The 25,782-nt window shown below is 53.3% G+C and overlaps 1 protein-coding gene across 6 annotated transcripts in view; it reads right to left on the reverse strand.

Annotated features, from left to right (window-relative positions):
• Positions 1-2,884: 2,884 nt before the first annotated feature.
• The window catches only part of SCARB1 (scavenger receptor class B member 1), a gene marked incomplete at both ends in the record, with an annotated part of 56,454 nt that continues 33,556 nt past the window's right edge, over positions 2,885-25,782 (reverse strand). The window contains 7 exons of one of the 6 annotated variants that reach the window (XM_080717895.1): positions 2,885-3,013; positions 5,636-5,782; positions 7,476-7,527; positions 9,931-10,004; positions 14,151-14,269; positions 24,179-24,345; positions 25,068-25,159. In XM_080717895.1, the coding sequence (XP_080574021.1) occupies positions 2,885-3,013; positions 5,636-5,782; positions 7,476-7,527; positions 9,931-10,004; positions 14,151-14,269; positions 24,179-24,345; positions 25,068-25,159 (780 nt within the window). Of the gene's footprint in view, positions 3,014-5,635; positions 5,783-7,475; positions 7,528-9,930; positions 10,005-14,150; positions 14,270-24,178; positions 24,346-25,067; positions 25,184-25,782 lie in introns of all 6 variants that reach the window. The other 5 variants (XM_080717896.1, XM_080717897.1, XM_080717894.1 and 2 more) reach the window with 5 other exon arrangements.

Genomic DNA, 25,782 nt, shown 5'->3' on the forward strand with positions numbered 1-25,782 from the left:
CTGTCTCAGCCTCCCAAGGACTGGGATTCCAGGCCTGCGTCACCAGGCCCGGCTGGCCCCGCCTATTTTACAGAGGGAGAAACTGAGGCCCCCGGAGACCTTCCTAAGAGTTAGAGGGAAAGGAAGCCCAAGCTGCCCTTCAACTTGTTAAAACAGAAAGGGCTGGGGGTGTGACTGGGAGGTAGAATGCCCTTGGCTTCCTTCCCTAGTACCAAAATAAATCAAATCAAATATAGTGGCAGGGTGGCAGAAAGAGAGACGGGGTGGGGGGCGGAGGCGACAGCGTGGGGACATGACCGACTCGCACATGGGCGCATGCAGGTGAGAAGACGGCGCCGCACGCCACGGGACGGAGCAGACGCTGAGAGACAGACACGGAGGCGGTCCATTAGCAAGAGCTATGATTGTAACTTTCTCCTAGGTGGTGGTGGTGGTGGTGGTGGAGGAGGAGGAGGAGGAGGAGGAGGAGGAGGAGGAGGAGGAGGAGGAGCTGTTGTTAAGAACAAGGGGCTACGCTGGGTGCAGTGGCACACGCCTGTCATCCCAGGACTCGGGAGGTTGAGATGGGAGGACCTCAGGTTTGAGGCCAGCCTCAGTAAGTAGTGAGACTGTCAGCAACCTTGTGAGACCCCGCTGCCAAATAAAAATAAAATAGGGCTGGGGGGGTGTAGGTCAGAGGCAGCATGCCTGTGGGGTCAATTGCCAGTGCCACAAAAAAATAAAAATAAAAAATAAACGAGGCCACTTTGGTGGCCAGCCGCCTCCCCTCCCTGGGTCGGGGGTCTTCTCACCCCAGGGCCAGGCCTGGAACCCCGGCTGCTCCACCCGAGGTGGGGGCATGGACACACCCAGGGCACCCTGTACTGAGCCCGCCCCTCGCCCGCCCGTGGGGCATCATGGGGCCCTGGATGGCCGGGCCCAAGAGGGGAGGTTGAAAGTCAAAAGTGCTCCAGAATGAAGGACCCCGCCCCAGCCGATTCCCCAGAAAGAAGCAGGTGGGAACCGCCCCCCAGGAAACCGCAGCAGATCCCCCTCCTGTCCTCAGCCCACTTTGGCTTCGCTGACAGAGAAGGGCTTCGAATGGGCGGGGGATCCAGAGAAGGCGGGGGCCAGGATTCCTCACGGAGGAGGGCTGCCCATAGGAGCCCCAGCCTTGACTGCACCCCAGCCCTCCTCGGCCCGCCCGGGGCCGGGGGGACCCACTTGTTCTTATATAAAAACACCCTTCTGGGCTGGTGGGGGCCCTGCTTCGCCTCCTTCCAAGCAAACAGTCCCTGGGAGCCACCGGCACACGGGTGCAGGGGTCTCAGTAGCGTAGATTCAGGGCCCCAGAGGCCCCTGCGTCCCCCACACCAGCAGCCGTGGGGCCTGGGGTGGGGGCCGGCTGCCCAAGGCCTCCCCGGGAACCCGAAAACCAGACTTTGTGGGTAAAACGAAGAGTCCCCAAGTTTGTGTTGCCTTACTGGAGGGACAGAGAGGCCCTGAGCCTCCGCCACCTCTCTTAGGCGGAGGCCCAAGCCACGCGAGAGGCAGGGGCATCGACCCCCCAGGAAAGCTTGGCGGGCAGGAGGGAAGGAAACTGGCTGGGACGCCCTGTCCCCGGGTGTGGTGCTGCACGCCTGTAATTCCAGGACTTGGGAGGCTGAGACGGGAGGATCGCAGGTAGGAGGCCAGCCTCAGCAATGTAGTGAGACGCTGAGCCTCCTAGCGAGAGTTTCAAAGTGAAAATACAAAAAAGGGCAGCCGGGGCGAAAGCTGGGAGGTAGAATGTCCCCTGGGTTCAGTCCCCAGTACCAAAATAAGCAAATAAGTCAACCCAAGCAGGCCGGGCCCAGGGGCCAGAGGGTAGTACATACATTTCTCAGCAAAAAACAATAGCTGGACCCGCCCAGCCTCAGACTGTGGGCCCCGGGGCGCTCCAGTCCCCTCTGTGGCAGGGACACAGCGCTGGCGCCTCAGCCTTGCGGGAAGGCGGCAGAGAAAACCCAGAGCCCGGGCGCTCTCCTCGCATGACCCAGCCGCCAGGCAGCTGCCCGGGGAGGCTGGATTTCAGGAAGGCGCGGAGAGGTTTCCAGCTCTGAACCTGTCTCAGAACCACCAGGACGCTCTTCTACCAAAAATGATTCACCATTTGGCCGGGCGCGGTGGGCGCGCTCGTCATCCCCGCGCTCGGGAGGCGGAGACAGGAGGATCGCGCAGGTTCGAAGCCAGCCGCGCGCGCTGGCTTAGGAGACCCTGTTTCTAAATAAAAATGTAAAAATAGGTCTGGGAGTGTAGCCCGGAGGTAGAAGGGCTTCCAGGAACCCCAGTACCGCCAAAACAAACAAACAAACAAAAAAAAACCCCACCATTTGGCTGAAATTCAGAGGCAACTGGGCTCTTTTTCTTTTTCTTTTCTTTTTTTGTGGTCCTAGGGATAGAACCCAGGGGCATTCTATCTCTAAGTTACACCCAACTCTGTTTTATTCTGTTTCTTTCTTTCTTTATTAATATTATTATTTTTTGTAGTACCGGGGATGGAACCCAGGGGCATTCTATCTCCAAGCTACACCCACAGTCCTGTTTTTTATTCTTTATTTTGAAACCGGGTCTCACTGAGTTGCAGAGGGCCCCACTAAGTAGCTGAGGCTGCCCACATACCTGCGATCCTCCTGTCTCAGCCTCCCAAGTCCTGAGATTACAAATGTGCACCGCCATGCCCAGCGAGGCATCTGGCGCTGGGGAAGGCCGGGCGTCCGCTGCCCGGAGGGAGTTCTGGGAGGCCGCCAGCCTGGCCTGGTCAGGCCTTTGCCTCCTCAGCAGTGGAGACACCCTGCGCCGTCGGTGCGCGGGGCGGCAGGGGCGTCGGGCTGGGGGACAGAGGGGCGCGTTACCTGGTACCCACCTACAGTCTTGCTTCTTGAAGGACAGTGCCCTTAGGAGCGGCTGGCACCAGGGACTCTGAGTACGCCTGAATGGCCTCTTTATCCTTTGAGCCCTTCTTACTACTACTCCAAAATAAATAGCATTTCTCCTAGAAGATAACCAAGCTCTTTTATAGCAGACATCGCGGCTGAAGGGTGGGACTCGGGTCTTGGCGTTCCGAAAGGCAAAGAGGGGGAAACGGGCGAGGCGCGGGGTCTCGGGGTCCACCAGCCCTTCACCGCGGCAGCTGGCTCAGAGGGGCGGCGGAGACACTGGCTTCTAGGGCGCCGTCTCGCAGGACAGCAAGCAGGGCCCGGAGGGGTCCGTCACCGATGCGGGCGGGGAAGGGTCGGCTGGTCAAGAATGGATGGACTGAGCTGGAGGGGAGCTGCTCTGTGTTGTCTTTTGGGGGGCGCTGGGGATGGAACCCAAGGCCTTGTGCATGCTGAGTGCGGCTCCGCCCCCAGCCCCAAGGGTGGCACTTTAAATGGTCTGGAAGCATGATTTTTTTCTGTTAAAATACTTTTGGTTTTTAGGCTGGGGAGGGGAGCAGTGCATGCCTGTCATCCCGGTACTTTGGGAGGCTGAGACAGGAGGATCGCGCAGGTTCAAAGCCAGCCTCAGCTACTGAGTGAGGCTCTCAGCAACTTAGCGAGACCCTGTTTCCAAATGAAATATTAAAAAAGGTCTGGGAGTATAGCCCGGAGGGAGAAACCCTCTGGGTTCCACCCCCAGTACCAAAAACAAAAAACAAAAAACAAAAATAAAATAAAACAGGATGAGGGCTGTAGCTCAGAAGTAGAATGCCTCTGGGTTCCACCTCCAGTGCAAAAACAGAAACAAAAACTAGTTGAGCGTGGTGGCGCACGCTTGTCATCCCAGCACTCGGGAGGCTGAGACTGGAGGATCACGGTTTGCAGTCAGCCTCAGCTACTTAGTGAGGCCCTTTGCAACTCAGTGAGACCCTGTTTCAAAATAAAGAATTAAAAATAGGGCTGGTGGTGTAGCTCGGAGGTTGAATGTCTCTGAGTTCCATCCGCAGTATCGCAAAAAAAAAAAAAAAAAAAAAAAAATATATATATATATATATATATACCATGTTCATGGATTGGGGTGGGGCACTGATTGGCGGGGAGGAGGCAGCACTTCGTTGCCCTCCTCACCAGACGGATGAGCGGTGGGGGCACAGACGGGGCCAGCCCGCGTGACCGTGTCTTTAGGGGACGCTGCGTGGTATCAGGGTGGGACTGGGCTTCTAATCTCCACTGTCCTCCCTGGCCATCTTGCCAGTACAGCCGGAGCTTCCTCTGCAGGCAAAGTCAAGGCCGAGGGGCCTGGCTCTCAGTGGGCGGCGACAGACAAGCGACCTTGGAGAACCTGCTCCCCCAGGAGCTGGGGACACGGACGGAAGGTGGGGTGTCTGGGTTGAGCGTACACAAAGGTTTGCTACCACCGCAGTAAGCCAGCAAGCACAAGAGCAAGTTTCTTTGAGAGAAAAGAGAAGAGCGGCTTACCAAGGGTTTTAAAGCAACAGACAGACAGACAGATGGACAGAAGGCATCCCAGGCCAGCAGGGAACAGCGGCCCCCACTCCCCATAGAAGGCCTGGGCCCGGGATGGCACTGGTAGAGGCCCCCACAGGTGGCTTTCTGGTGCAAGTATTCCAAAATGGCCTTTCAGCCGAGTGCGGTGGCACATGCCTCTGATCCCAGTGCTTGGGAGGCTGAGGCAGGAGGATCACAGGTTTGAGGACAGCCTCGTCCAGTAGTGAGACTCTCATCAAACTAGCAAGACCCTGTTTCAAAAATAAAATAAAATAAAAATAAAAATAAAGCCGGGTGTGGAGGCGCACGCTCGTAATCCCAGCATTGGGGAGGATGAGACAGGAGGATCGAGGTTCCTGGACAGCCTCAGCTACATAGTCAGGCCCTTTGCAACTCAGTGAGACCCTGTTTCAAAATAAAGAATAAAAATTAGGGCTGGGGGTGGAGCTCAGAGGTAGAATGCCCATGGGTTCCATCCCCAGTACCTCTAAAACATAAAATAAAAATAAAAAGAGGGCTGGAGGTGTAGCTTGGAGGTAGAATACACCTGGGTTCAATCCCCCGTATCTCACACACACACACACACACACACACACACACACACACACACACACACACACACACACAGTTTTAAAATCACACCTGTGATTCCTGCTCTATTTTGATTCCACAGCACAGCCCTAGCCAACCACATTTTCTAGTACCGTATCTTTGGTAAAACTATCTTTTCCTGGTTTTCATCTGTCTCCCCATCGCTCCCGTGAGCAGGACCTGGCCTTGTCCGTGCGCCCCAAGCCCAGCAGAGCCTGGCACCCAGTCGTGCCTCCAAGCAGCCCCGGGGTACCAGGTCTCCATCAACTCGTCTGTGGGCCCCTGGTCTGGGCCTGCAGGATGGCGAGCGCCAGGTCTCCATCCACGCCCCTGAGACCTCCGGGGTCCTAGGCCCCCAGGATGGCGAGCGCCAGGTCTCCATCCACGCCCCTGAGACCTCCGGGGTCCTAGGCCCCCAGGATGGCGAGCGCCAGGTCTCCATCCACGCCCCCGACCCCCTCGGGTTCCTGGGCTTCCAGGTGACTCCAGTGCGGGCCCGGGCCTCCAGGACAGGCAGAGGAGAGCGACGCGGAGTGCGAGAGGCGGCGGGAGGCGGCGAAGCGAGCAGGGCGAGGTGACCGCCCGCGTCCACCTACCTGGCCGCGGACCTGGTAGGCCAGGCCCAGCAGCAGCAGCGCGCCGCCCAGGGCCACCAGCGCGTACTGGGCGTAGTGCATGATCTGGGGCATCAGGACCAGCTGAGTGTAGAAAGTGCGCAGCGGCTGGCCCTCCATGGCGCCGCTCTGCAGGGAAGACAGGCACAGCTGACTGCCAGCCCGCCCCCCTCCCTTGCACCTGCCCTGGCTGGGCTGAGACTACATTTCCCAGGCTGCCTCGCGGGGACAGGGTCGTCCTGACCAATGGGAGACAAGCTAGGCCTTCAGACCCATCCCACGTGATCTCCATCTCTTTCCCCATCCAATGGATGGAGGTGGAGTCGGAGGGTCTGCAGGGGGCGGGGCCGCGAGGCACGGAGAGCCTGGCGCTAGAGCGACTGCGCGAGCAGAGCCCCGCCCCCAGCCCCAGCAGGCCCCGCCCCCAGAAGGGCCCCGCCCCCAGCCCCAGCCAGATTCTTGCTTCCGCGGACCCTGATTTCAATCTAATTAGAGGCCGCACGTGGTGGCCCACGCTTGGAATCCCAGGATTTGGGAGGTGAGACGGGAGGATCAGGGTCTCAGCCAGCCTCAGCTACTTAGTGAGGCTCTCCGCAACCTAGTGAGAAAATAAAGAATAAAAAATAAGGGTAGGGGAGCGGGCGTGGTGGTGCACGCGTGTAATCCCAGCATTCGGGAGGCTGAGACCCGAGGATCGCATTCGGGTAGCTTCAGCTACTTAGTGAGGCCCTGTTTCAAGATAAATAAATAGGGCTGGGTTGTAGGTCAGAAGTAGGATGCCTCCGGGTTCAATCCCCAGTGCCCCCCCAAAAAAAACCCAACCCAAACCAAAAGTCAAACCCAAACAAAAATTAGCAGGGTGCAGGAAGAGAAGGCCATCAAGGGAGAAGCGATACTTCTGCTCCTTTGGGTACAGAGGGTTGAACCCAGGGCTACTCGACGGCTGAGCTCAGCACGATTCCATTTATTATTTATTTATTTATTTATTTTTGTTTTGTTTGGTGGTACTGGGGATTGAACCCAGGGGCATTCTAACCCTGAGCTACACTCCCAGTCGATTTTATTTTTATTTGGAAACAGGGTCTCCCTAGGTTGAGGAGGCCTCATTACTTGCTAAGGCTGACCTCAGATTTGCGATCCTTCCATTTCAGCCTCCCAAGTACTGAAATTACAAGCGTGCGCCACCACGCCCGGCTTCCAGCCTTTTTATTTTTATTTATTTATTTATTTTGGTGGTACTGGGGGTAGAACCCAGGGGCTTTTCTACCTCCGGGCTATACTCCCAGACCTATTTTTTTTATACTTTATTTGGAAACAGGGTCTCACTAAGTTGCCGAGAGCCTCACTACGTAGCTGAGGCTGGCTTCGAACCTGTGCTATCTTCCTGTCTCCGCCTCCCAAGCGTGGGGATGACAAGCTTGCGCCACCACGCCCGGCTTCTTATTTTATTTTGAAACAGGGCCTTGGTAAGTTGCTGAGGCTGGCCTCGGACCTGTGAGCCTTCCATCCAGCCTCCCAAGTCCTGGATGACAGGTGTGCGCCAGCGACCCAGGAGAAGCGCTGACCCCTTTGACACCAAGCTTCTTCCACTCTCTGGAGGCGGCCACAGCACGCAGTCTCCCGGGGCCGGGGCCTTGACACCTCTTACAGACCTGTCTCCCCATCTTAAGTGGTCCCCTGACTGGCTGGGATTGCTGGCAGCGTGTGGAGCTCCTGGTTCGCCGTTGGCCCTGGCCCGGCCTGTCCCTCTCTGCACACGCCCCTGCCTCGCTGCCACCCGGCCGCTCCCTGGGCTTCCCCACCGGGCCCAGCCGGGCCTTACCTCCTCAAACCACAGCAGAGGCAGGACCACCGGCTTGATCTGCCCGGTTTGCCTGGAAGTAAACAAGACAAGATGATGTGCTTTTATTTTTATTATTTTATTTATTTATTTATTTTTTGCAGGTCTGGGGATGGAACCCAGGGGCATTCTACCTCCAAGCTACACCCCCTGCCCTATTTTATTATTTAGTTTTTTGTTTTCTTTTGTTTTTGCGGTACTGGGGATGGAACCCAGGCGCATTCTACCTCTGAGCTCCACCCCAGCCCTTTTTTTATTCTCAGCCTCCTGAATGAATGCTGGGGTCACAAGTGTGCGCCGCCACCCCCGGCTATAAATGGTTCACTTTATTTTTTATTTTTTTTTTGGTGGTACTGGGGTTCCTGGAAGCCCTTCTTCCTCCGGGCTACACTCCCAGACCTATTTTATATTTTTGAAACAGGGTCTCTTACGCCAGCACGGCTGGCTTCGAACCTGCGCGATCCTCCTGTCTCCGCCTCCCAAGCGCGGGGATTACAAGCGTGCGCCACCACGCCCGGCTAAATGGTTCACTTTAAAAACTCACAGCTGAACGGGGTGGCGCACGCTTGTAATCCCAGCATTTGGGAGGTTGAGACAGGAGGATCGTGGTTCGCAGACAGCCTCAGCTACTTAGTGAGGCCCTCTGCAACTCAGTGAGACCCTGTTTCAAAATAAAGAATAAAAAATAGGGCAGGGGGTGTAGCTCGGAGGTCAAATGCCCCTGGGTTCCATCCCCAGACCCGAAAAAAACAAAAACAAAAACAAAACAAACTCATATCTCACCAGATGTGATGGCACAGGTTTGTAATCCCAGTACTTGTGAGGCTGAGACAGGAGGATCGCAGGTTTGCAGCCAGCCTCAACTCTTAGTGAGGCCCTCTGCATCTTAGTGAGACCCTGTTTCAACCAGTGCCACCAAAAATAAATAAATAAAAGGAATAGGGCTGGGAGTGTAACTCAGAGATAGAATGCCCCTGGGTTCAGTCCCTCACTGCACACATCCACAGTAACAATGTAGCTATATATTGAAATATGTTATTTAAATTAACAATATAGCCAGGCGTGGTGGCACACACATCGCACGCTTCTAATCCCTGCACTTGAGCTTGGGAGGCTGAGACAGGAGGATCGCGCGGGTTCGAAGCCAGCCTCAGCTACTCAGTGAGGCTCTCGGCAACTTAGTGAGACCCTGTTTCCAAATAAAGTATAAAATAGGTCTGGGAGCATAGCCCGGAGGTAGAAAGCCCCTGGGTTCCACCCCCAGTACCACACACACACAAATTAATTAATTAACAATATAGTTTTTTCTCATCTGAGCACAATTGTTATATTTCCTACTTGATACTGACCCAGTAATTACATTTTTTTCAGTACTGGAGATGGAACCCAGGGGTATTCTACCTCCATTTACCTACGCCACCACGTCTGGCTTGCTCCTTCCTTCCTTCCTTCCATTCCGATTCAAGGTCTCACTAAGTAGCTGAGGCTGGCCATGAACCCCCGATCCTCCGGTCTCAGCCTCCCGAGTCCTGGGATGACTAGTGACGCCCCACGCCCGGCTGGCCCAGCGCGCCTGAGCTGTGTTCTTTGTGACATACTTGAAGGCGCGCTCATTCTTTTTTAATGGCTGTCTAGTATTCTGCTGTCCTTACTGCGTGGCTAGATCTAGATTAGGTAAACATTCCCGGGAACACAGAGGTCGTTTCTGTGGTCTTTGTTTTCCTTTGTTGATGTTTGCTATTCTAAGCCGCGGGGAAAGTGCTGAGGCCTCGTGTGGTGTCTCTAGGGAAGTTACTTAAGAACGTAATTACTGGAGCCGGGCGTGGGGGCGCAGCTCGTCATCCCAGCATTCGGGAGGCTGAGACCGGAGGATCGCGGTTCGCAGACAGCCTCAGCTACTTAGTGAGGCCCTCTGCAACTCAGTGAGACCCTGTTTCAAAGTAAAGAATAAAAAATATTTCTGGGGGTGTAGAAAGCCCCTAGGTTCGCCGGGCGTGGTGGCGCACGCTTGTAATCCCCGCACTTGGGAGGCAGAGACAGGAGGATCGCGCAGGTTCGAAGCCAGCCGCGCGCGCTGGCTTAGGAGACCCTGTTTCCAAATAAAAATGTAAAAATGGGTCTGGGAGTGTAGCCCGGAGGTAGAAGGGCTTCCAGGAACCCCAGTACCACCACCAAAAAAAAAAAAAAAGAAAGCCCCTAGGTTCAATCTCCAGTACCATACATACAGATAAATAAGCCGGACGTAGTGGTGCTACTAATCCCAGTCCTTGGGAGGCTGCGACAGGAGGATCACAGTTGTGGACAGCCTCAGCTACTCAGTGAGGCTCCTTTTCCCAAATAAAACAATGAGCTGGGCTGAGGGTGCAGCCTGGGGGCAGTTTCTCGGTGTTGCGAGTCTGGGTCCCGGCATCCCGATGGCTCCCCGGCGCCCACTCACCCGATGCCCCTGATGGCTTTCATGTAGAGGCCCAGCTGCAGCTTCACGGAGCAGTTCATGGGAATCCCAGTGACCTGCGGAGACACACGGAGTGAGGAAGCGGCCGCCCGGGGCCCTGGCCCAGCTCAGCGCCGCCCCGTGGGGCTTCTTGCTTTTTTCCTTTTCTTTTTCTTGTGTGTGTGCGGGGCGCTGGAGTACTTGGGAGGCATCTACTCCCATCTATACCACCCCCCAGCCCTATTTTATTTTTCTGAAGCAGGGTCTCACTGGGTTGATGAGAATCTCACTCTGCTGAGGCTGACCTCAAGCCTGCGGTCCTCCTATCTCAGCCTCCTGAGTTACTCAGATGGCTGGCGTGCACCGCTACGCCCGGCTAGCTCTAGGAATTCTTTGCTCCTCTGCTGGTCCTAAGACCTGACAGGAAACACCTGCTTCCTGGCGGCTCTAATGTCCATGACGTCAGGGTCCTCTCTGGAGAGGCCAAAGGAACTCAGCCCTGGAGCCAGGCTGCTTGGAATCCCAGCATTCGGGAGGCTGAGACAGGAGGATCGTGGTTCACAGACAGCCTCAGCTACTTAGTGAGACCCTTTGCAACTCAGTGAGACCCTGTTTCAAAAAATAAAAAGACTAGCCGGGCGTGGTGGCGCACACTTGTGATCCCCGCACTTGGGAGGCTGAGACAGGAGGATCGCACAGGTTCGAAGCCAGCCTCAGCTACTGAGTGAGGCCTCAGCAACCTAGTGAGACCCTGTTTCCAAATAAAATATTAAAAAGGTCTGGGAGTATAGCCCAGAGGTAGAAAGCCTCTGGGTTCCACCAAAAAAAAAAAAAAAAAGGCTAAAAAATAGAGCTGGGGGTGTAGCTCAGGGGTAGAATGCCCCTGGGTTCCATCCCTGGTACAGAAGAAAGGAGAAGGAGGAAGATGGGAGGAGGATGGGAGGAGGAGGGGGGAGGAAGAAGATGGGAGGAGGAGGGGGGAGGAGGAGGAGGAGCGGAGCAGCCTCCCACCCCTGGGCCGCCCAGCGCCCCTCCTCGTATAAGCTTGGAGTCCACGCTGCAGCCGGCTGCTTTTCGGTCCGAGGCTCTCACAGGTGTCAGGTAGGGTGCGTCCATGACCAGCTCCCCATAAAAACCCCGCCCTAGGCTCTGACCCGGAGGCGGCGGGAGTGACGCGGTCACACCCATCGGCAGGGGCACTGGGCTCCCGGTGAGTCGGGGAGGACGCGGCCACCTCCAGCCGTCCTCAGCTCAGCGAGGCCAAGAGTGAATCACTGAACCTCGGGGACCTGGTGCAACCGGCCCTTCCTCTCCCCGCGTCCCGGGTCTGCACTCCACCACCGCCTCCAGCAAACCCTCCAATAAACCCCAGCCCTCCTCCGCTCAGCCTCCCAGCCCCGCGGGCCTCCTCTGAGGGGCCAGGTCCCTCGCCTCCACAAGTCCCAGAGGACAGGTGCCTGGACCCAGCAAGGCCGAGCCCAGTGGTCACACTGGAGCAGCAGAGACAAAGGCCCTGGGGCAGCGCAGAGCCCCATGATCAGCCCCGAGGGCAGGCCTGGAGAAAGGCTGGGCGCCCCACAGCCTCGTGGCCACTGCAGCCTCCTTCTGGCCTCTCTAAGTGGGGTGTGTGTGTGTGTGTGTGTGTGTGTGTGTGTGTGTGTGTGTGTCAGAGAGAGATGCTGGGGATGGAACCCAGGGCCATTCTCGTTTTTTGTTTTGTTTTTCAGTACTGGGGATGGAACCCAGGGCCATTCGACCTCCAAGCTACACTCCCAGCCCTATTTTTTATTTTGAAGTGGGGTCTCACTGAGTTGCAAAGGGCCTCACTAAGTAGCTGAGGCTGTCCAAGAATAGCGATCCTCCTGTCTCGCTTCCCCGACCGCTGGGATTACAAGCGTGCGCCACTCACCAGGCCCAGCTTGAACCCGGGGGGATTCTACCCTGGAGCTACACCCCCAGCCCTATTTTATTTTTTATTTGGAAACAGGCTGGGCGGGAGGCAGCTACTGTGTAACAGGGAATCCGGTTAGGGACAATGTATCGACCATGTATCCTACACTTGAAAGCAGGTCTTAAGAAAGTGGATTCTAAGAATGCCGGTTTTAAGTGTCTCACCACAAACAAATGAAGTGTCTCACCACAAACAAATGATAAATAAGCCTGGGAGGTAACTCAGGGCTAATTAGCTGGACTTCGATACAATGTGTACAAGCCTGAGAACAGCCTCCTGTTGTAGACCTTAAATATATACAGTGTGTGTGTGTGTGTGTGTGTGTGTGTGTGTGTGTGTGTGTGTGTGTTACAGGGAATCGAACCCAGGGTGCTCTGGCTCTCAGCTACACCCCCAGCCCTATTTTATTCTTCTTTTTCTTTTATTTCTTTTATTTCTTTTGCGGGTCTGGGATGGAACCCAGGGGCATTCTACCTCCCAGCTACACCGCCTGCCCTATTTTATTCTTTATTTGGAAACAGGGTTTCACTTCATCCTTGTAGAGGGCTTCACTAAGTAGCTGAGGCTGTCTGCCTCCAGTCTCAGCTCCAGAATGTATTCTTTTAGTTTTGAAACAGTCTCACTCAGTTGCTGAGGCTGGCCAGAAACCTGGGATCCTCTTGTGTTAGCTCCCTAAGTACTGGGGTTACATGTCTGTGCCACTGCGCGTAGGCTACAATTTTTTTTTTCTACTGGGTAATTGAACCCAAGGGCATTATGCCTTTGAACTACACCCCCAGACCTATTTTATTTATTTAATTTATTTATTCTGTAGTACTGGGGATTGAATCCAGAAGCATTCTACCTCAGAGCTACATCCCCAACCCTATTTTATTCTTTACTTGTAAACAAGGTCTCACCAAGTTGCAGAGGGCCTCACAAGTTGCTGAGGCTGGCTGCAAACCCGCGATCCTTTGGTCTCAGCCTCCCAAGTATTGAGATTACAAGTGTGGGTGGGACCCAGGGGCCTTCTACATCTGGGCTACACTCCCAGACCTATCTATTTTATATTTTATTTGGAAACAGGGTCTCACTAAGTTGCTGAGAGCCTCACTAAGTAGCTGGGGCTGGCTTCGAACCTGCAATCCTCTTGTCTCAGCCTCCCAAGTGCTGGGATTACAAGCCTGTGCCACGATACCTGGCTTTTCTTTCTTTCTTTCTTCCTATTTATTTATTTATTTATTTATTTATTTATTTATTTATTTGTACTGGGGATGGAACCCAGGGGTCTTTTACCTCCAAGCTTTACTCTAAACCCTATTTTATTCTTTTATTTTGAAACAGGATCGCACTAAATTTCAGAAAGCCTCACTAAGTTGCTGAGGCTGGCCACAAACCTGTGATCCTCCTGTCTTAGCCTCCCAAGCACTCACACTACCCCGATACCCGGCTCTAATTTTTATTTTTCAATTTAAAAAGTTATTTTACAAAAAGATCTCGGTCGGGGAACGTAAATGTGTACCCAGGAAACAGAAACCAACAGAGTTTTGAATGGGTATCGGAAGCCACAAAGTCCAGTTGGGGATATTTTGCAGTGGACAGAGACCCCTTGGGAAGGGGCTGACCAGTACGTCCCTGGGACGGCCTCGTGTGCGGGTCAACCCCACCTGGTTGCTCAGGGACACAGATCCATGCAGGAGAAATTCCCAGAAACCAGCCGGGCATGGTGGCGCAGGACTATAATCCCAGTCCTTGGGAGGCTGAGACAGGAGGACCACAGGTTCAAGGCCAGTCTCAGCAAGTAGTGAGCTTGTCATCAACTCAGCGAGACCCAGTTTCAGGATAAAAACAAAAATAGGGCCGGGGCTATAGTGGGAGGTAGAATGCCCCTGGGTTCAGTCTCCAATACAAAATAAACCAAAACAAAACAAAAACTCAGAACCTGATTCATCTGCAAGCCGTTCCAGGTCCCGCCTGGTATCTAAAGATCTTTATGGTGTCTGGAGATCGTGTCCACGGTGCCTCTGGCCAATTAGCAGAAAACACGCCAGGCTGATAATTCCTAATTAATTTACTCTCTTATGGCCCTTTTATAGACCCTTATAAAGAAATAATAAAAATCCTTGAACTATGGAGTCGGGGTAAAGTAGGGACCTCTGATGGCTTGATAGTCTAGGAGTTACCAATGCCGAAGGAAGGCGGCTTTCAGCACCCCGGCCCGGGACAGCTCGGGAGGCGGCGGCCATGTCCGCCCAGAAGCACCTGTCATGGGAGGACGCAGAACGGGGCTCACCGGGTGGATGTCCAGGAACAGAGAATGCTCTTCCTCGTTGGGGTGCAGGCCGAGCACCGCCTCTGCCAGGACAGGATCCGCATTGTAGAAGTGGGGGTGAGAGAGAAACAGGGGTGCACCTGCAAGGCGAGGGGCAGAGGGCCGTCAGAGGAGGAAGGCACGCTGGCCACCGTCCACTTGGCGCTGCGGCCGAGCTGGGTGTGGGCACAGACGAGGGCACAGTGACGAGAACCAGACGCCAAAGCCAGACAGGGAGAAGGCCTCGTTCCTGAAGGACGGGGCAGGCGCCGGGGCCCTGGGGGAGCAGCCGCTGGTTTGGGCGGGAGATCAGAGGAAGAGGGGAGGGTCTCCAAGTGATGTCAGCCAGGGAGCTGAGGAATCATGGGAGATGAGAACCAGAAGGTAAGTCGAGGCCAAGTTAGAACTGGGGAGTGCACGCCTGGGTCGATCCCCGCTGTCCCCAGGGGGCGAGAAGACATCCCCGGCCTCTGTCTTTTTCTCCCTGACCCGCCTGCGGGATAGCGGGTCATGTGCGCAAACAGCGACAGACAACAGACACACGGGGCGCTGTGGGTGAGACATCCCCACCCCAACACGGGGCCACCAGTGGGCCACGCGAGGCCCAGCGCAGGGCGATGGCCGGCTAGCAGAGGCCCCGCACAATGATGGGCCCCGGAGTGACCCAGCCACCAAGGGGCAGAGGTGGCAGCCAGGGGCTGGTGCGGGATTCCTTTTGGAGAAAACACAGAATAAATAGGTGTTTAAAAGCCAGGCATGGTGGCGCAGGCTTATAATCCCCGCGCTTGGGAGGCTGAGACAGGAGGATCGCATGGGTTCGAAGCCAGCCTCGGCTACTTAGTGAGGCTTTCGGCAACTTAGCGAGACCCTGTTTCCAAATAAAATTAAAAAAAAAAAAAAAGGTATGGGAGTATAGCCCAGAGGTAGAAAGCCTCTGGGTTCCACCCCTAGTACCACCAAAAAAAAAAAAAAAAAGGTGTTTAACACCACCAAACTACACAAATCACATCTGTGTACATACTAGGGATGAAACCAGAGTGTTCAACCTACAAACCCCAAGCCGTACATATATATATATATATATATATATATATATATATATATATATATATATATATATTTTTTTTTTTTTTTTTTTTTTTTTGGTGGTACTGGGGTTCCTGGAAGTCCTTCTACCTCTGGGCTACACTCCCACACCTATTTTTACATTTTTATTTGGAAACAGGGTCTCCTAAGCCAGCATGCGTGGCTGGCTTTGAACCTGCACGATCCTCCTGTCTCTGCCTCCCAAGCACGGGGATTACAAGCGTGCGCCACCACGCCCGGCCTATATATATATATATATATATTTTTTTTTTTTTTTTGGGGGGGGTCCTGGGGATTGAAACCAGGGGCATTCTGCCTCCAAGCTCTACCCCCTGGCTCAATTTTATTTCTTATTTGGAAATAGGGTCTTGCTAGGTTGCTGAGAGCCTAGCAAAATTACTGAGGCTGTCCTCAATCCTGCGATCCTCCTGTCTCAGCTTCCCAAGTGCTGGGATTACAGGTGTATGCCACCATGTCTGCCTTTTTTTTTTTTTTAAACAAGGTTTTGCCAAGTTGCTGAGGCTGGCCTCAAACCAGGGATCCTCCTGTTTTAACCTTCCAAGTACTGGGATTATAGGCCTTGTGCTATGATAGCCCGCTGAATTGTATACTTTTTTATTTATTTTTGTGGCACTGGGGATTGAACCCAGGGACAGTCTACCTCTGAGCTACACCCACAGCCTTATTTTATTTTAATTTTAAAACAGGGTCTCAAGCCGGGCATGGTGGCGCACGCTTGTAATCCCAGCATTCGGGAGGCTGAGACCAAAGGATTGAGGTTCACAGACAGCCCTGGCTACTTAGTGAGGCCCTCTGCAACTCAGTGAGACCCATTTTCAAAATAAAGAATAAAAATAAAAAAAAATAGAGCAGGGAGTGTAGCATGGAGGTCAAATCCCCCTGGGTTCCATCCCCAGACCCGCAAAACAAACAGACAAACAAACAAATAAGTAAAATAAAACAAGGTCTTGCTAGGTTGATGAGAGTCTTATTACTTGCTGAGGCTGGCCCCAAACTGGTGATCCTCCTGCCTCTGCCTCCCAAGTATGGAGATTACACGTGTGCGTCACCATACCTGACTCTGAATTGTACTTTTTTTTTTGTTTTGTGGTACTGGGGTTACTGGAAGCTCTTCTACCTCCGGGTTACACTCCCAGACCTATTTTTGGAAGCAGGGTCTCTTAAGCCAGCGCGGCTGGCTTCGAACCTGCACGATCCTCCTGTCTCTGCCTCTCAAGCGCGGGGATGACAAGCGTGCCCACCACGCCCGGTTGAATTGTACATTTTTTAAAAGGTAACTTTTATGTGTGCATGTGGTACTGGGGATTGAGCCCAGGGGCATTCTGCCTCCGAGCTCCACCCCAGCCCTATTTTATTTTTAGTCTGAAACAGGGTTTTGCTAGCTTGAGCGTCTCACTACTTGCTGTGGTTGTCCTTACACCTGTGACCCTCCTGTCTCAACCTTCCGAGTACTGGGATTACAGGTGTGCGTGGTAAAGTTAACTTTGCCACGGCTGGCTTTATAAAGTTAACTTTATGTTATATAAATTGCACCTCAATTAAAAAAAAAGTTTAAAAACCCAGTTTAGTGAGACTTCCAGATAGCAAGAACCAATTTCAGAAAAAAAAAAACAAACAAACAAAGAAAACAATTGGGCAGGACATGGTGGCGCCTGTAATCCCCGCACTTGGGAGGCTGACATGGGGGCATCGCAGGTTCATGACCAGCCTCAGCAACTTAGGCCCTCAGCAACGCAGCAAGATCCTGTTTCCAAATAAAAACTAAAAATAGGGCTGGGGGTGGAGCTCAGAGATAGAATGCCCCCTGGATTCAATTCCCAGCACCACACACACTAAAAAAAAATAATGAGAATAAAGAAATAGGCCAGGCATGGTTGTGCACACTTGTAATCCCAGCATTCGGGAGGCTGAGACGGGAGGATAGAAGTTCGAGGACAGCCTCAGCTACTTAGGCCGTCTGCAATTCAGTGAGACCCTGTGTCAAAATAAAGAATAAAAAATCAGGCTGGGGGTGTAGCTCGGAAGTAGAATGCCCCTGGGTTCCATCCCTAGACCTGCAAAAGAAAATAAAGAAATATGGCCGGGGGTGTAGTTCAGTGGTAGAACATCAGTAGGTTCAAGCCCCAGGCGCCACAGCAGGAAGGGAGGGAGGGTGGATATAATGGAAACCATCAAACACTGCACACTCTAACCGATCCTGACCCCTGCACAGAGCTTTCGCTCCAACACCTGCTCTTTCTCCATTAAGAAGGCAGATAGCCAGGCTGTGTGCCACATGCCTGCCTTAATCCCAGTCCTTGGGAGGCTGAGATTGGAGGATCATATGTTCAAGGACAGCCTCAGCAATTTAGTGAGGCCTTGTTTCAAAATAAAACATAAAGCCGAGCGTGGTGGCGCACGCTTGTAATCCCCGTGCTTGGGAGGCAGAGACCGGAGAATCAAGCAGGTTTGAAGCCAGCCGTGCTGGCCTAAGAGACCCTGTTTCCAAATAAAAGTATAAAAATATAGGTGTCTGGGAGTGTAGCCCGGAGGTAGAAGGGTTTCCAGGAACCCCAGTACCACCAGAAAAACAAAAAACAAAAAAAATAAAGAGGTCTGGGAGTGTAGCTTGGAGGTAGAAGGCCCTGGGTTCAATCCCCAGTACCGAAAAAGAGAGAGACAGAGAGAAAGAGAAAAGCCAGACGTGGGGGCACACACTTGTAATCCCAGTACTTGGGAGGCTGAGACAGGAGGATCACAGGCTCATGGCCAGCCTCAGCTACTGAGTGAGGTCCTCTGCAACTTAGGGAGATTCTGTTTCCAAACAAAAAATAAAATAGGGCTGGGGGTGTAGCTCAGAGGTAGAATGTCCTTGGGTTCAGTTCCCAGTTCCGCAAAAGAAAGCTTGTGTAAGAGGGAGGGAGGGAGGGGAAGGGGGAGAGAATGAATCTGAGCCCATCTGAGCCCATCTGCCTTCGGGCGAGGCTGTGGGGCCTTGGGAACGGAGGTGGGCAGCCCTGGAAGGTGGAGAAGCCCAGCTCGGCCCAGGCTCCTCCTGCCCAAGAGACCAGAGTCCTGGAGTCGCTGCCCGAGGCTGCCCTGCAGCGGAGCGTGAGCCTGCGTGGTTTTCTAATTATCTGCAAGCAAAGCACGTGAGTCATCCTGTTTCTATTTCCAAACACCCAGCACGAGGCCCGCCCCGGCAATCAGTCTAATTGATTTATAGGTTTATGGCACCTCTAAGCAGACATGATTACCCAGGGTGCTCGCACCATGATTAGGGAGCCCGATGGGGCCAGGGAGAAATCCTCATGAGACAGAGATTCGAGGTGAGGTGCTCTGATGCTACGGGGATCTTTAGATAAGATGCCAGAGAAACGCAGATGAGGACGAGCAGCATGGAGGAGCATGTCCTAGCTGCAGCCCCGTCACGGGCGAAAACCAGGACTCTCTAGCGTCACCACCGCGGGTGTCTTTCCAAGGGGAACGGAATCAGAATTACAGAAATACAGCACGCCCACGTTCCCAGCCGCGCGGTTCACCAGAGCCAACCATGGGCCAACCTAGGTGTTGGGCGCGAGTGGATTGCCAGACGACGGGCCGTCCACGCCGCGGGACTCCACTCGGTAACAGAGAAGAACAAAATCATGTCGTTTCGCGGGAGAGTGGATGGGCCCGGCGAACATACACTCAGTGGGACCGGCCGGCCACGGAGAGCGGAGGGGCCTCTGCTTCCTCTTACGTGGAAGCTGGGGAGTGACTGGGATGCCCGAGGGACCTCGGAGGATGGAGGAGAAACTCCATTGGAGCCAGGGAGGTGGGTGAGGGGAGGGGGAGAGGGAGGGTCGATGAAGGAGTCATGTCCGTCCACACTATACACAGGTGTCAGAACAACGTCGACCTCAATGCCCTGAGTGGGGAGGGGGCTCGGGGCAGCCACCAAGGGCCGTGCGCATGCAGGTCGGTATCTCCGAGAACTGCGTCATGATGTCAGACTATACTGCACCAATAAAAGCATATAAAAAAAAAATAAAAAGGCCGGGCGTGGTGGCGCACGCTTGTAATCCCCGCGCTTGGGAGGCAGAGACAGGAGGATCGCGCAGGTTCGAAGCCAGCCATGCGCGCTGGCTTAGGAGACCCTGTTTCCAAATAAAAATGTAAAAATAGGTCTGGGAGTGTAGCCCGGAGGTAGAAGGGCTTCCAAGAACCCCAGTACCAATATATACATATATATTAAAACCAGGCGTGGCAACGCACGCTTGTGATCCTGGCGCTTGGGTTGGAAACCAGCCTCAGCTACTGCGTGAGGCTCTCAGCAACTTAGGACCTGTTTCTACATAAAATATAAAATAGGTTTGGGAGTATAGCCTGGAGGTAGAAGGCCCCTGGGAAAAACAAACCAGGAAAGATAAGTAAATGGGTGTGCTCGTGCAATGGAGAACTATACGCGTGCTCAGGCACCCACAGCACCGCCGACGGATGGTGCCCAGGGGAGAGGCGAGCACGCCGTCAGGGCTGGCAGCATCCAGAAATGAGGGAAAGGGGTGCACACTTGGCCGTTCCATTCCCAGGAAGACCACATCCAGGCAGAGCTCTGGGTCTTTCTTTTCTTTCTCTTTCTCAGTCCTGGTGATTGAATATGGGGTACACCGAGCTACACCTCTAGCCCTGGTTGTTTTTTTTTTTTTGGTTTTTTTTTTTTTTTGCGGGTCTGGGGATGGAACCCAGGGGCATTCAACCTCCGAGCTCCAACCCCTGCCCTACTTTTTTTTTCTTTTTTTTTTTTTTTTTTGGTGGTACTGGAGGTGGAACCCAGAGGCTTTCTACCTCCGGGCTACACTCCCAGACCTATTTTATATTTTATTTGGAAACAGGGTCTCACTAAGTTGCTGAGAGCCTAAGCAGTTGAGGCTGGCTTTGAACCAGCGCGATCCTCCTGTCTCAGCCTCCCAAGCGCGGGGATGACAAGCGTGCGCCACCACGCCCGGCTTCCTGCCCTACTTTTTATTCTTTATTTTGAAACCGGGTCTCACTGAGTTGCAGAGGGCCTAAGTAGCTGAGGCTGTCCGCAAACCACGATCCTCCAGGTCTCAGCCTCCCAAATACTAGGATTGCAAGTGTGGGCCTCTGTCCTGGGCTAGAGCTGAGGTTTCACAGGTCAAAACAGCGGGCAGGAGGGGCAGGGAGGCCTAGTCTGTCAGGCTCTGTTTCTTTTCTCTCTTTCTTTCTTTCTTTCTTTCTTACTTTCTTTCTTTCTTTCTTTCTTTCTTTTTTGTGGTATTGGGGATAGAACCCAGGGGCATTCAGCCTCCAAGCTACACCCCCAGCCTTATTTTTTATTCTTTATTTGCTACAGGGTTTCACTGAGTTGCAAAGGGCCTCACTAAGTAGGAGCTGAGGCTGTCCACGAATCGCGACCCTCCTGTCTCAGCCTCCCCAGTGCTGGGATTACGAGCGTGAGCCACCGAGCCGGGCTAGGTTCTGTTTCTTGATCCAGGTGCTGGCTACAGGGCGTGATCACTTTGTGAGGTTTCAAACTGCTTGGGCCATGGCTCACCTGCAATCCCAGTATCTGGGAGGCTGAGACAGGAGGGTCACAGGTTCAAGGACAGCCCTAACAAGTAGTGAGACTCTCATCTACCTTGGGAGACCTGTTTCAAAATAAAAGTAAAATAGGGCTGGGAGTGTAGATGGGAGGTAGAGCGCCTCTGGGTTCCATCTTTAGCTCCACAAAAAAAAAAAAAAAGAAAAAAGAAAAAGAAAAGCCTTTGCTCCCATCACTGTTTGAACTCTCACACCTTTGAAAGGCTTCAGACAGATGTGCTAAGGCAGTGCACGCCCTCTATGGGGTGGGCACGCTGTCCCATCTTCCGGAGGCGGAGCACGCGGTCGCAGCTGGGCCAATTAGCATAGCGCGAGCTCGGCTACAGTGATTGGTTCACAGCCGGGCATCCCATACCCAGCTGACCAATCAGAGCGGACCCTAGGACTTTGGGGCGTGAAAGAACAAGGCCTCCTCGGGTGGGGACCACGTCGCCCACGGCCCACTGACTTCTTGTTCTGCTCAAAACTGGGACCTCGTCCAGGGCCTTGACGGTCTTTCGTCTTAATCCTGCTGGAGACGAGTCTGCGCGGTGCCCTTCTCTAGCTGGCAGGCCCTGCCAGGCGCCGGGCCAGCTCCCCGCCCACGACAGCGCCACCCGCCGTGCCCGGGCCCCAGGCCCGGGTTTCCTAAGCGGGCACACCCACGCGCAGGCTCCAGTGCTCGTGAGCAGCCCGGGGCGTCCCAGGGGCGGCGGGTCACCCAGGATGTAGCAATGGAGCTGCTGGCGGGGCAGGCTGGGGACCAGCCCTGGGAGCCGCCCGCGAGGGTGGCATCCACACAGACCGAAGGAAGAAGAAATGATCCGCGTGGAAAGCCGGGCGCCTGTCATCCCAGGACTGGGGAGGCGGAGACAGGAGGATGGCAGACTGGAGGCCAGCCTCAGCAAAGTTGTGGGACAGGAGCAGCTTTGCAAGACCCTGTTTCCAAATAAGAAAATAATGCATCTGGGTTCGATCTCCAGCACCGTCAAAATAAGATAAATAGAACATAACAGAATAGGGATGGAAGCCTGGCGTGGCGGTGCACGCTTGTCATTTGGGCACTCGGGAGGCTGAAACAAGAGGTGTGCAGTTCCCAGACAGCCTCAGCTACTTAGTGAGGCCCTCTGCAACTTAGTGAGACCCGGTTTCAAAATAAAAAATAAAAAATAGGGCAGGGGGTGTAGCTCAGAGGTCAAATGCCCTGGGTTCCACCCCCAGACCCGCAAAAAAAAAAAAAAAAAAAAAAAAAAAAAAAAAAAAAAACAGGGCTGGGGGTGTAGCTCAGAGGTAAAATGCCCCTGGGTTCCATCCCCAGTAATGAGAGAGAGACAGACAGACAGACATAGGTGTGGTGGCACAGGCTTGTAATCCCAGTACTTGGGAGGCTGAGACAGGAAGATCACAGGTTCATGGCCAGCCTCAGCAAATTAATAAGGCCTTTAGCAACTTCATGAGATCCTGTTTCAAAATAAAAAGAATAAACCAAAGCTGGGGCTGTAGCTCAGAGGCAGAATGCTCCTAGGTTCAATCCTCTGTGCAAAAAAAAAAAAAAAAAAATCACACCTAACTCCTCCAGACAAGAGGTTTCTACATAATGGTGAGGTCCTCGCCAGCTTCTTGCAGTGCTAGAATGGGGTGAAGGGCCCTTCCCACCATCCCTTGCTCTCTAGCTCCGAATCACACAGTGGGAGGCAAACCTGTGCCCGGGGGAGATACCACACCTTGGCTCCCAGCACAGAAAGATAAGCAGGCTCCTTCAGCAGAGGGAAACTAAGGCGAAGGAACAGCTGCCTGTTAAGCAAGGGCACGTCCTGAGTTATCCTGAGTTATCAGGTATGTCCAGTGCGGTCGAGAGTCCCCAAGGCTGTCCCACACCTGTCATCTCAGTATTTGAGAGGCTGAGACAGGAGGATGACAGGTTCGAGGACAGCCTCAGCAAGTAGCGAGTCTCTCATCGACCTAATGAAACTCTGTTTCAAAAATAAAAAATAAAACAGGACTAGGGGTGTAGCTCAGAGGTAGAATGCCCCTTAGTTCTATCCCCAGTGCTAAATAATAATAATAATAATAGTTATTATTATTATTAAAAATGTTTTGAAGGGTCCTTAAGTTGGGAAGTGGAAACAGGAGGATTAGAGGTTTGAGATCAGCCTCTGAAACTTAGTGAGACACTGTTTCAAACTACAAAACAAAATAGGGCTAGGAGGGTAGTTCAGGGATCGAGTTCCCTTGGGTTCAATCCCAGTCTTTCTCTCTCTCTCTCTCTCTCTCTCTCTCTCTCTCTCTCTCTCTCTCACACACACACACACACACACACACACACACACACACACACACACACACAGCAAGGGTCCCGCAGTATAGAAGGGAGGGCCGGAAAAAGAGACAGGAATTCAGAAGGGGCTCGGAGGGCTGTAATGACACTGCTGGTGTTCAAGACAGAGGACGAGGCCCGTGCGGAGGCACGTGGCCACCCCTGGAAGTGGGGATGAAAAACACGCTCTCCCCCAGAGCTTTGCAAAGCCTGGCAGCATGGCTCGACCTCAATCTTGGCCTAGGAGACCACATGGGACCTCCCAACTACAGAACTGTAAAGCACTGAGACATTTGCAGCCGGGTGTGGTGGCGCATGCTTGTCATCCCAGGACTTGGGAAACTGAGATAGGAAGATTTCGGGTTCAAGGCCAGCCTCAGTTACTTAGTGAGTCCTTGCTTTAAAATAATAAGAATGTGCTGGGCATGGTAGCATATGCTTATAATCTCAGCATTTAGGAGGCTGAGACCGGAGATTCCTGGGTTCATGGACAGCCTCAGCTACTACTTAGTGAGGCGCTTTGCAACTCAGTGAGAGCAACTCTGTTTCAAAATAAAGAATAAGAAATAGGACTGGGGGTGGAGCTCGAAGGTAGAATGCCCTGGGTTCCCTCCCCAGTACAGAAGGAAAGAAAGAAAGAAAGAGAGAGAGAGAGAGAGAGAGAGAGAGAAAGAAAGAAAGAAAAAGGAAGGAAGGAAAGAAGAAAGGAAAGAAAGAAGAAAGCTGGGGGTGTCGCTTGGAGGTAGAATGCCCCTGGGTTCCCTCCCCAGTACCCCCAACACACACAAAAGTAATACGTTTGTGTTACTCTGAGCCACAGAGTTGGTGGGAATTTATTACAGCCACATCTATTAACAGTGGTTTTTTTTCTTTGGGTCATTATCTGTGGCTGTTCTCCTTATCTCCAGCCTAATAGGATTATCAAGAGTACAGAGGCCAGAGATCAGCAGACAACCCCGGGCAGATAAGACCTCCTGCACCCTCCCCCGCCCCACCCCGTCCAGGCAGAGGACCAGACACTTACCAAACCTGCACGTGCTGACATTCTGAATGCCGGACTCCAGGCATGGACAGAAGCCTTCATTGGGTGGGTAGACGGACCCATTGGCAAATAAGGTTTTGGGGGCCGTGAAACGGAAGGTGGGGATGCCCTCAAAGACCCCCTGCTCCTGGTAGGTGAGTTTCATCGACCTGGGGAGGGCAGATGGGTGAGAGACGGCCCCAGGACGCCCCCATGGAGCTGGGTCTACTAGAAGCTGCCCACCTGCATGGCGGCCCTGGGTGCCAGGCCTCCCACCTCAGCCTCCCCACAAACACGAGCCGACACGGCTGGCTCTCCACATCCACGGTCTCTGCACCATGGAATCAACCACCCAGGAACTGAAAAGGATTCCAGGCCAGGCATGGTGGGAGATGCCTGTAATCCCAGTACTTGGGAGGCTGAGACGGGAGGATCACAGGTTTGAAGCCAGTCTCAGCAACTCAGCAAGACCCCGTTTCAAAACAAAAATATAAGCCGGGCGTGGTGGCGCACGCTTGTAATCCCAGCGCTTGGGAGGCTGAGACAAGAGGATCGCACAGGTTCAAAGCCAGCCTCAGCTACTGAGTGAGGCTCTGAGCAACTTAGTGAGACCCTGTTTCCAAATAAAGTATAAAATAGGTCTGGGAGTATAGCCCAGAGGTAGAAAGCCTCTGGGTTCCACCCCCAGTACCACCAAATAAATAAATAAATAAATAAATAAATAATAAATAAATAAATAGGGTTGGGGGTGTAGCTAGGAGATAATATGCCCCTGGGCTTAATCTATAGCACCACAACCCCCCCCCCAAACAGCCCTTGATGGGCCAAAAGCCATCCAGTGAGCTGACTGCCAGGGTCCCAGGCCGGGCGCCCCGTGGGCAGGGGCTGTTACCTGCAAGCCTCGGGGCTGTAGAATTCCAGTGACGACTCCGGAGTCATAAACGGCGCCCACATCTGCCCAGAGGTTCCGTTGATCATGTTGCACTGATCAGAACGCCAGTAGTTGACCTAGGGGAGGAAGGTTTGCACCCGGCCACTCAGGACAGCCGAGGCCCGGGAGGGCCGGGAGGGAGGGGGCGGCTGGGAGGACCAGAGCCTGGAACTCCCCTATGGACCAGACACTTTTTGTGGTCCTGGAGATGGAGTCCAGGGGCACTCTACTTCCGAGCTACACCCCCAGCCCTATTATTTATTCTATATTTTGAAACAGGATCTCACTGAGTTGCAGAGGGCCTCACTGAGTAGCTGAGGCTGTCCGAGAACCACTCTATTTTATTTTATTACAGTGCTGGGGATGGAACCCAGGGCATTCTCCCTCTGAGCTATACCCCCAGCCCTATTATTTATTTATTTATTTATTTATTTATTTATTTATTTAGTGAGTCTGGGGATGGAACCCAGAGGCCGTCTACCTCCGGGCTACACCCCCAGCCCTATTTTTTATTCTTGTTTTTTTTTTTTTGTTTTTTTTTTTGGTGGTACTGGGGGTGGAACCCAGAGGCTTTCTACCTCCGGGTTATACTCCCAGACCTTTTTTATATTTTATTTGGAAACAGGGTCTCACTAAGTTGCTGAGAGCCTCACTAAGTAGCTACCTATTTTTTATT

The sequence above is a fragment of the Muscardinus avellanarius genome (genome assembly GCF_963383645.1).
Source record: "Muscardinus avellanarius genome assembly, chromosome: 21".
Lineage (NCBI taxonomy): Eukaryota > Metazoa > Chordata > Mammalia > Rodentia > Gliridae > Muscardinus > Muscardinus avellanarius.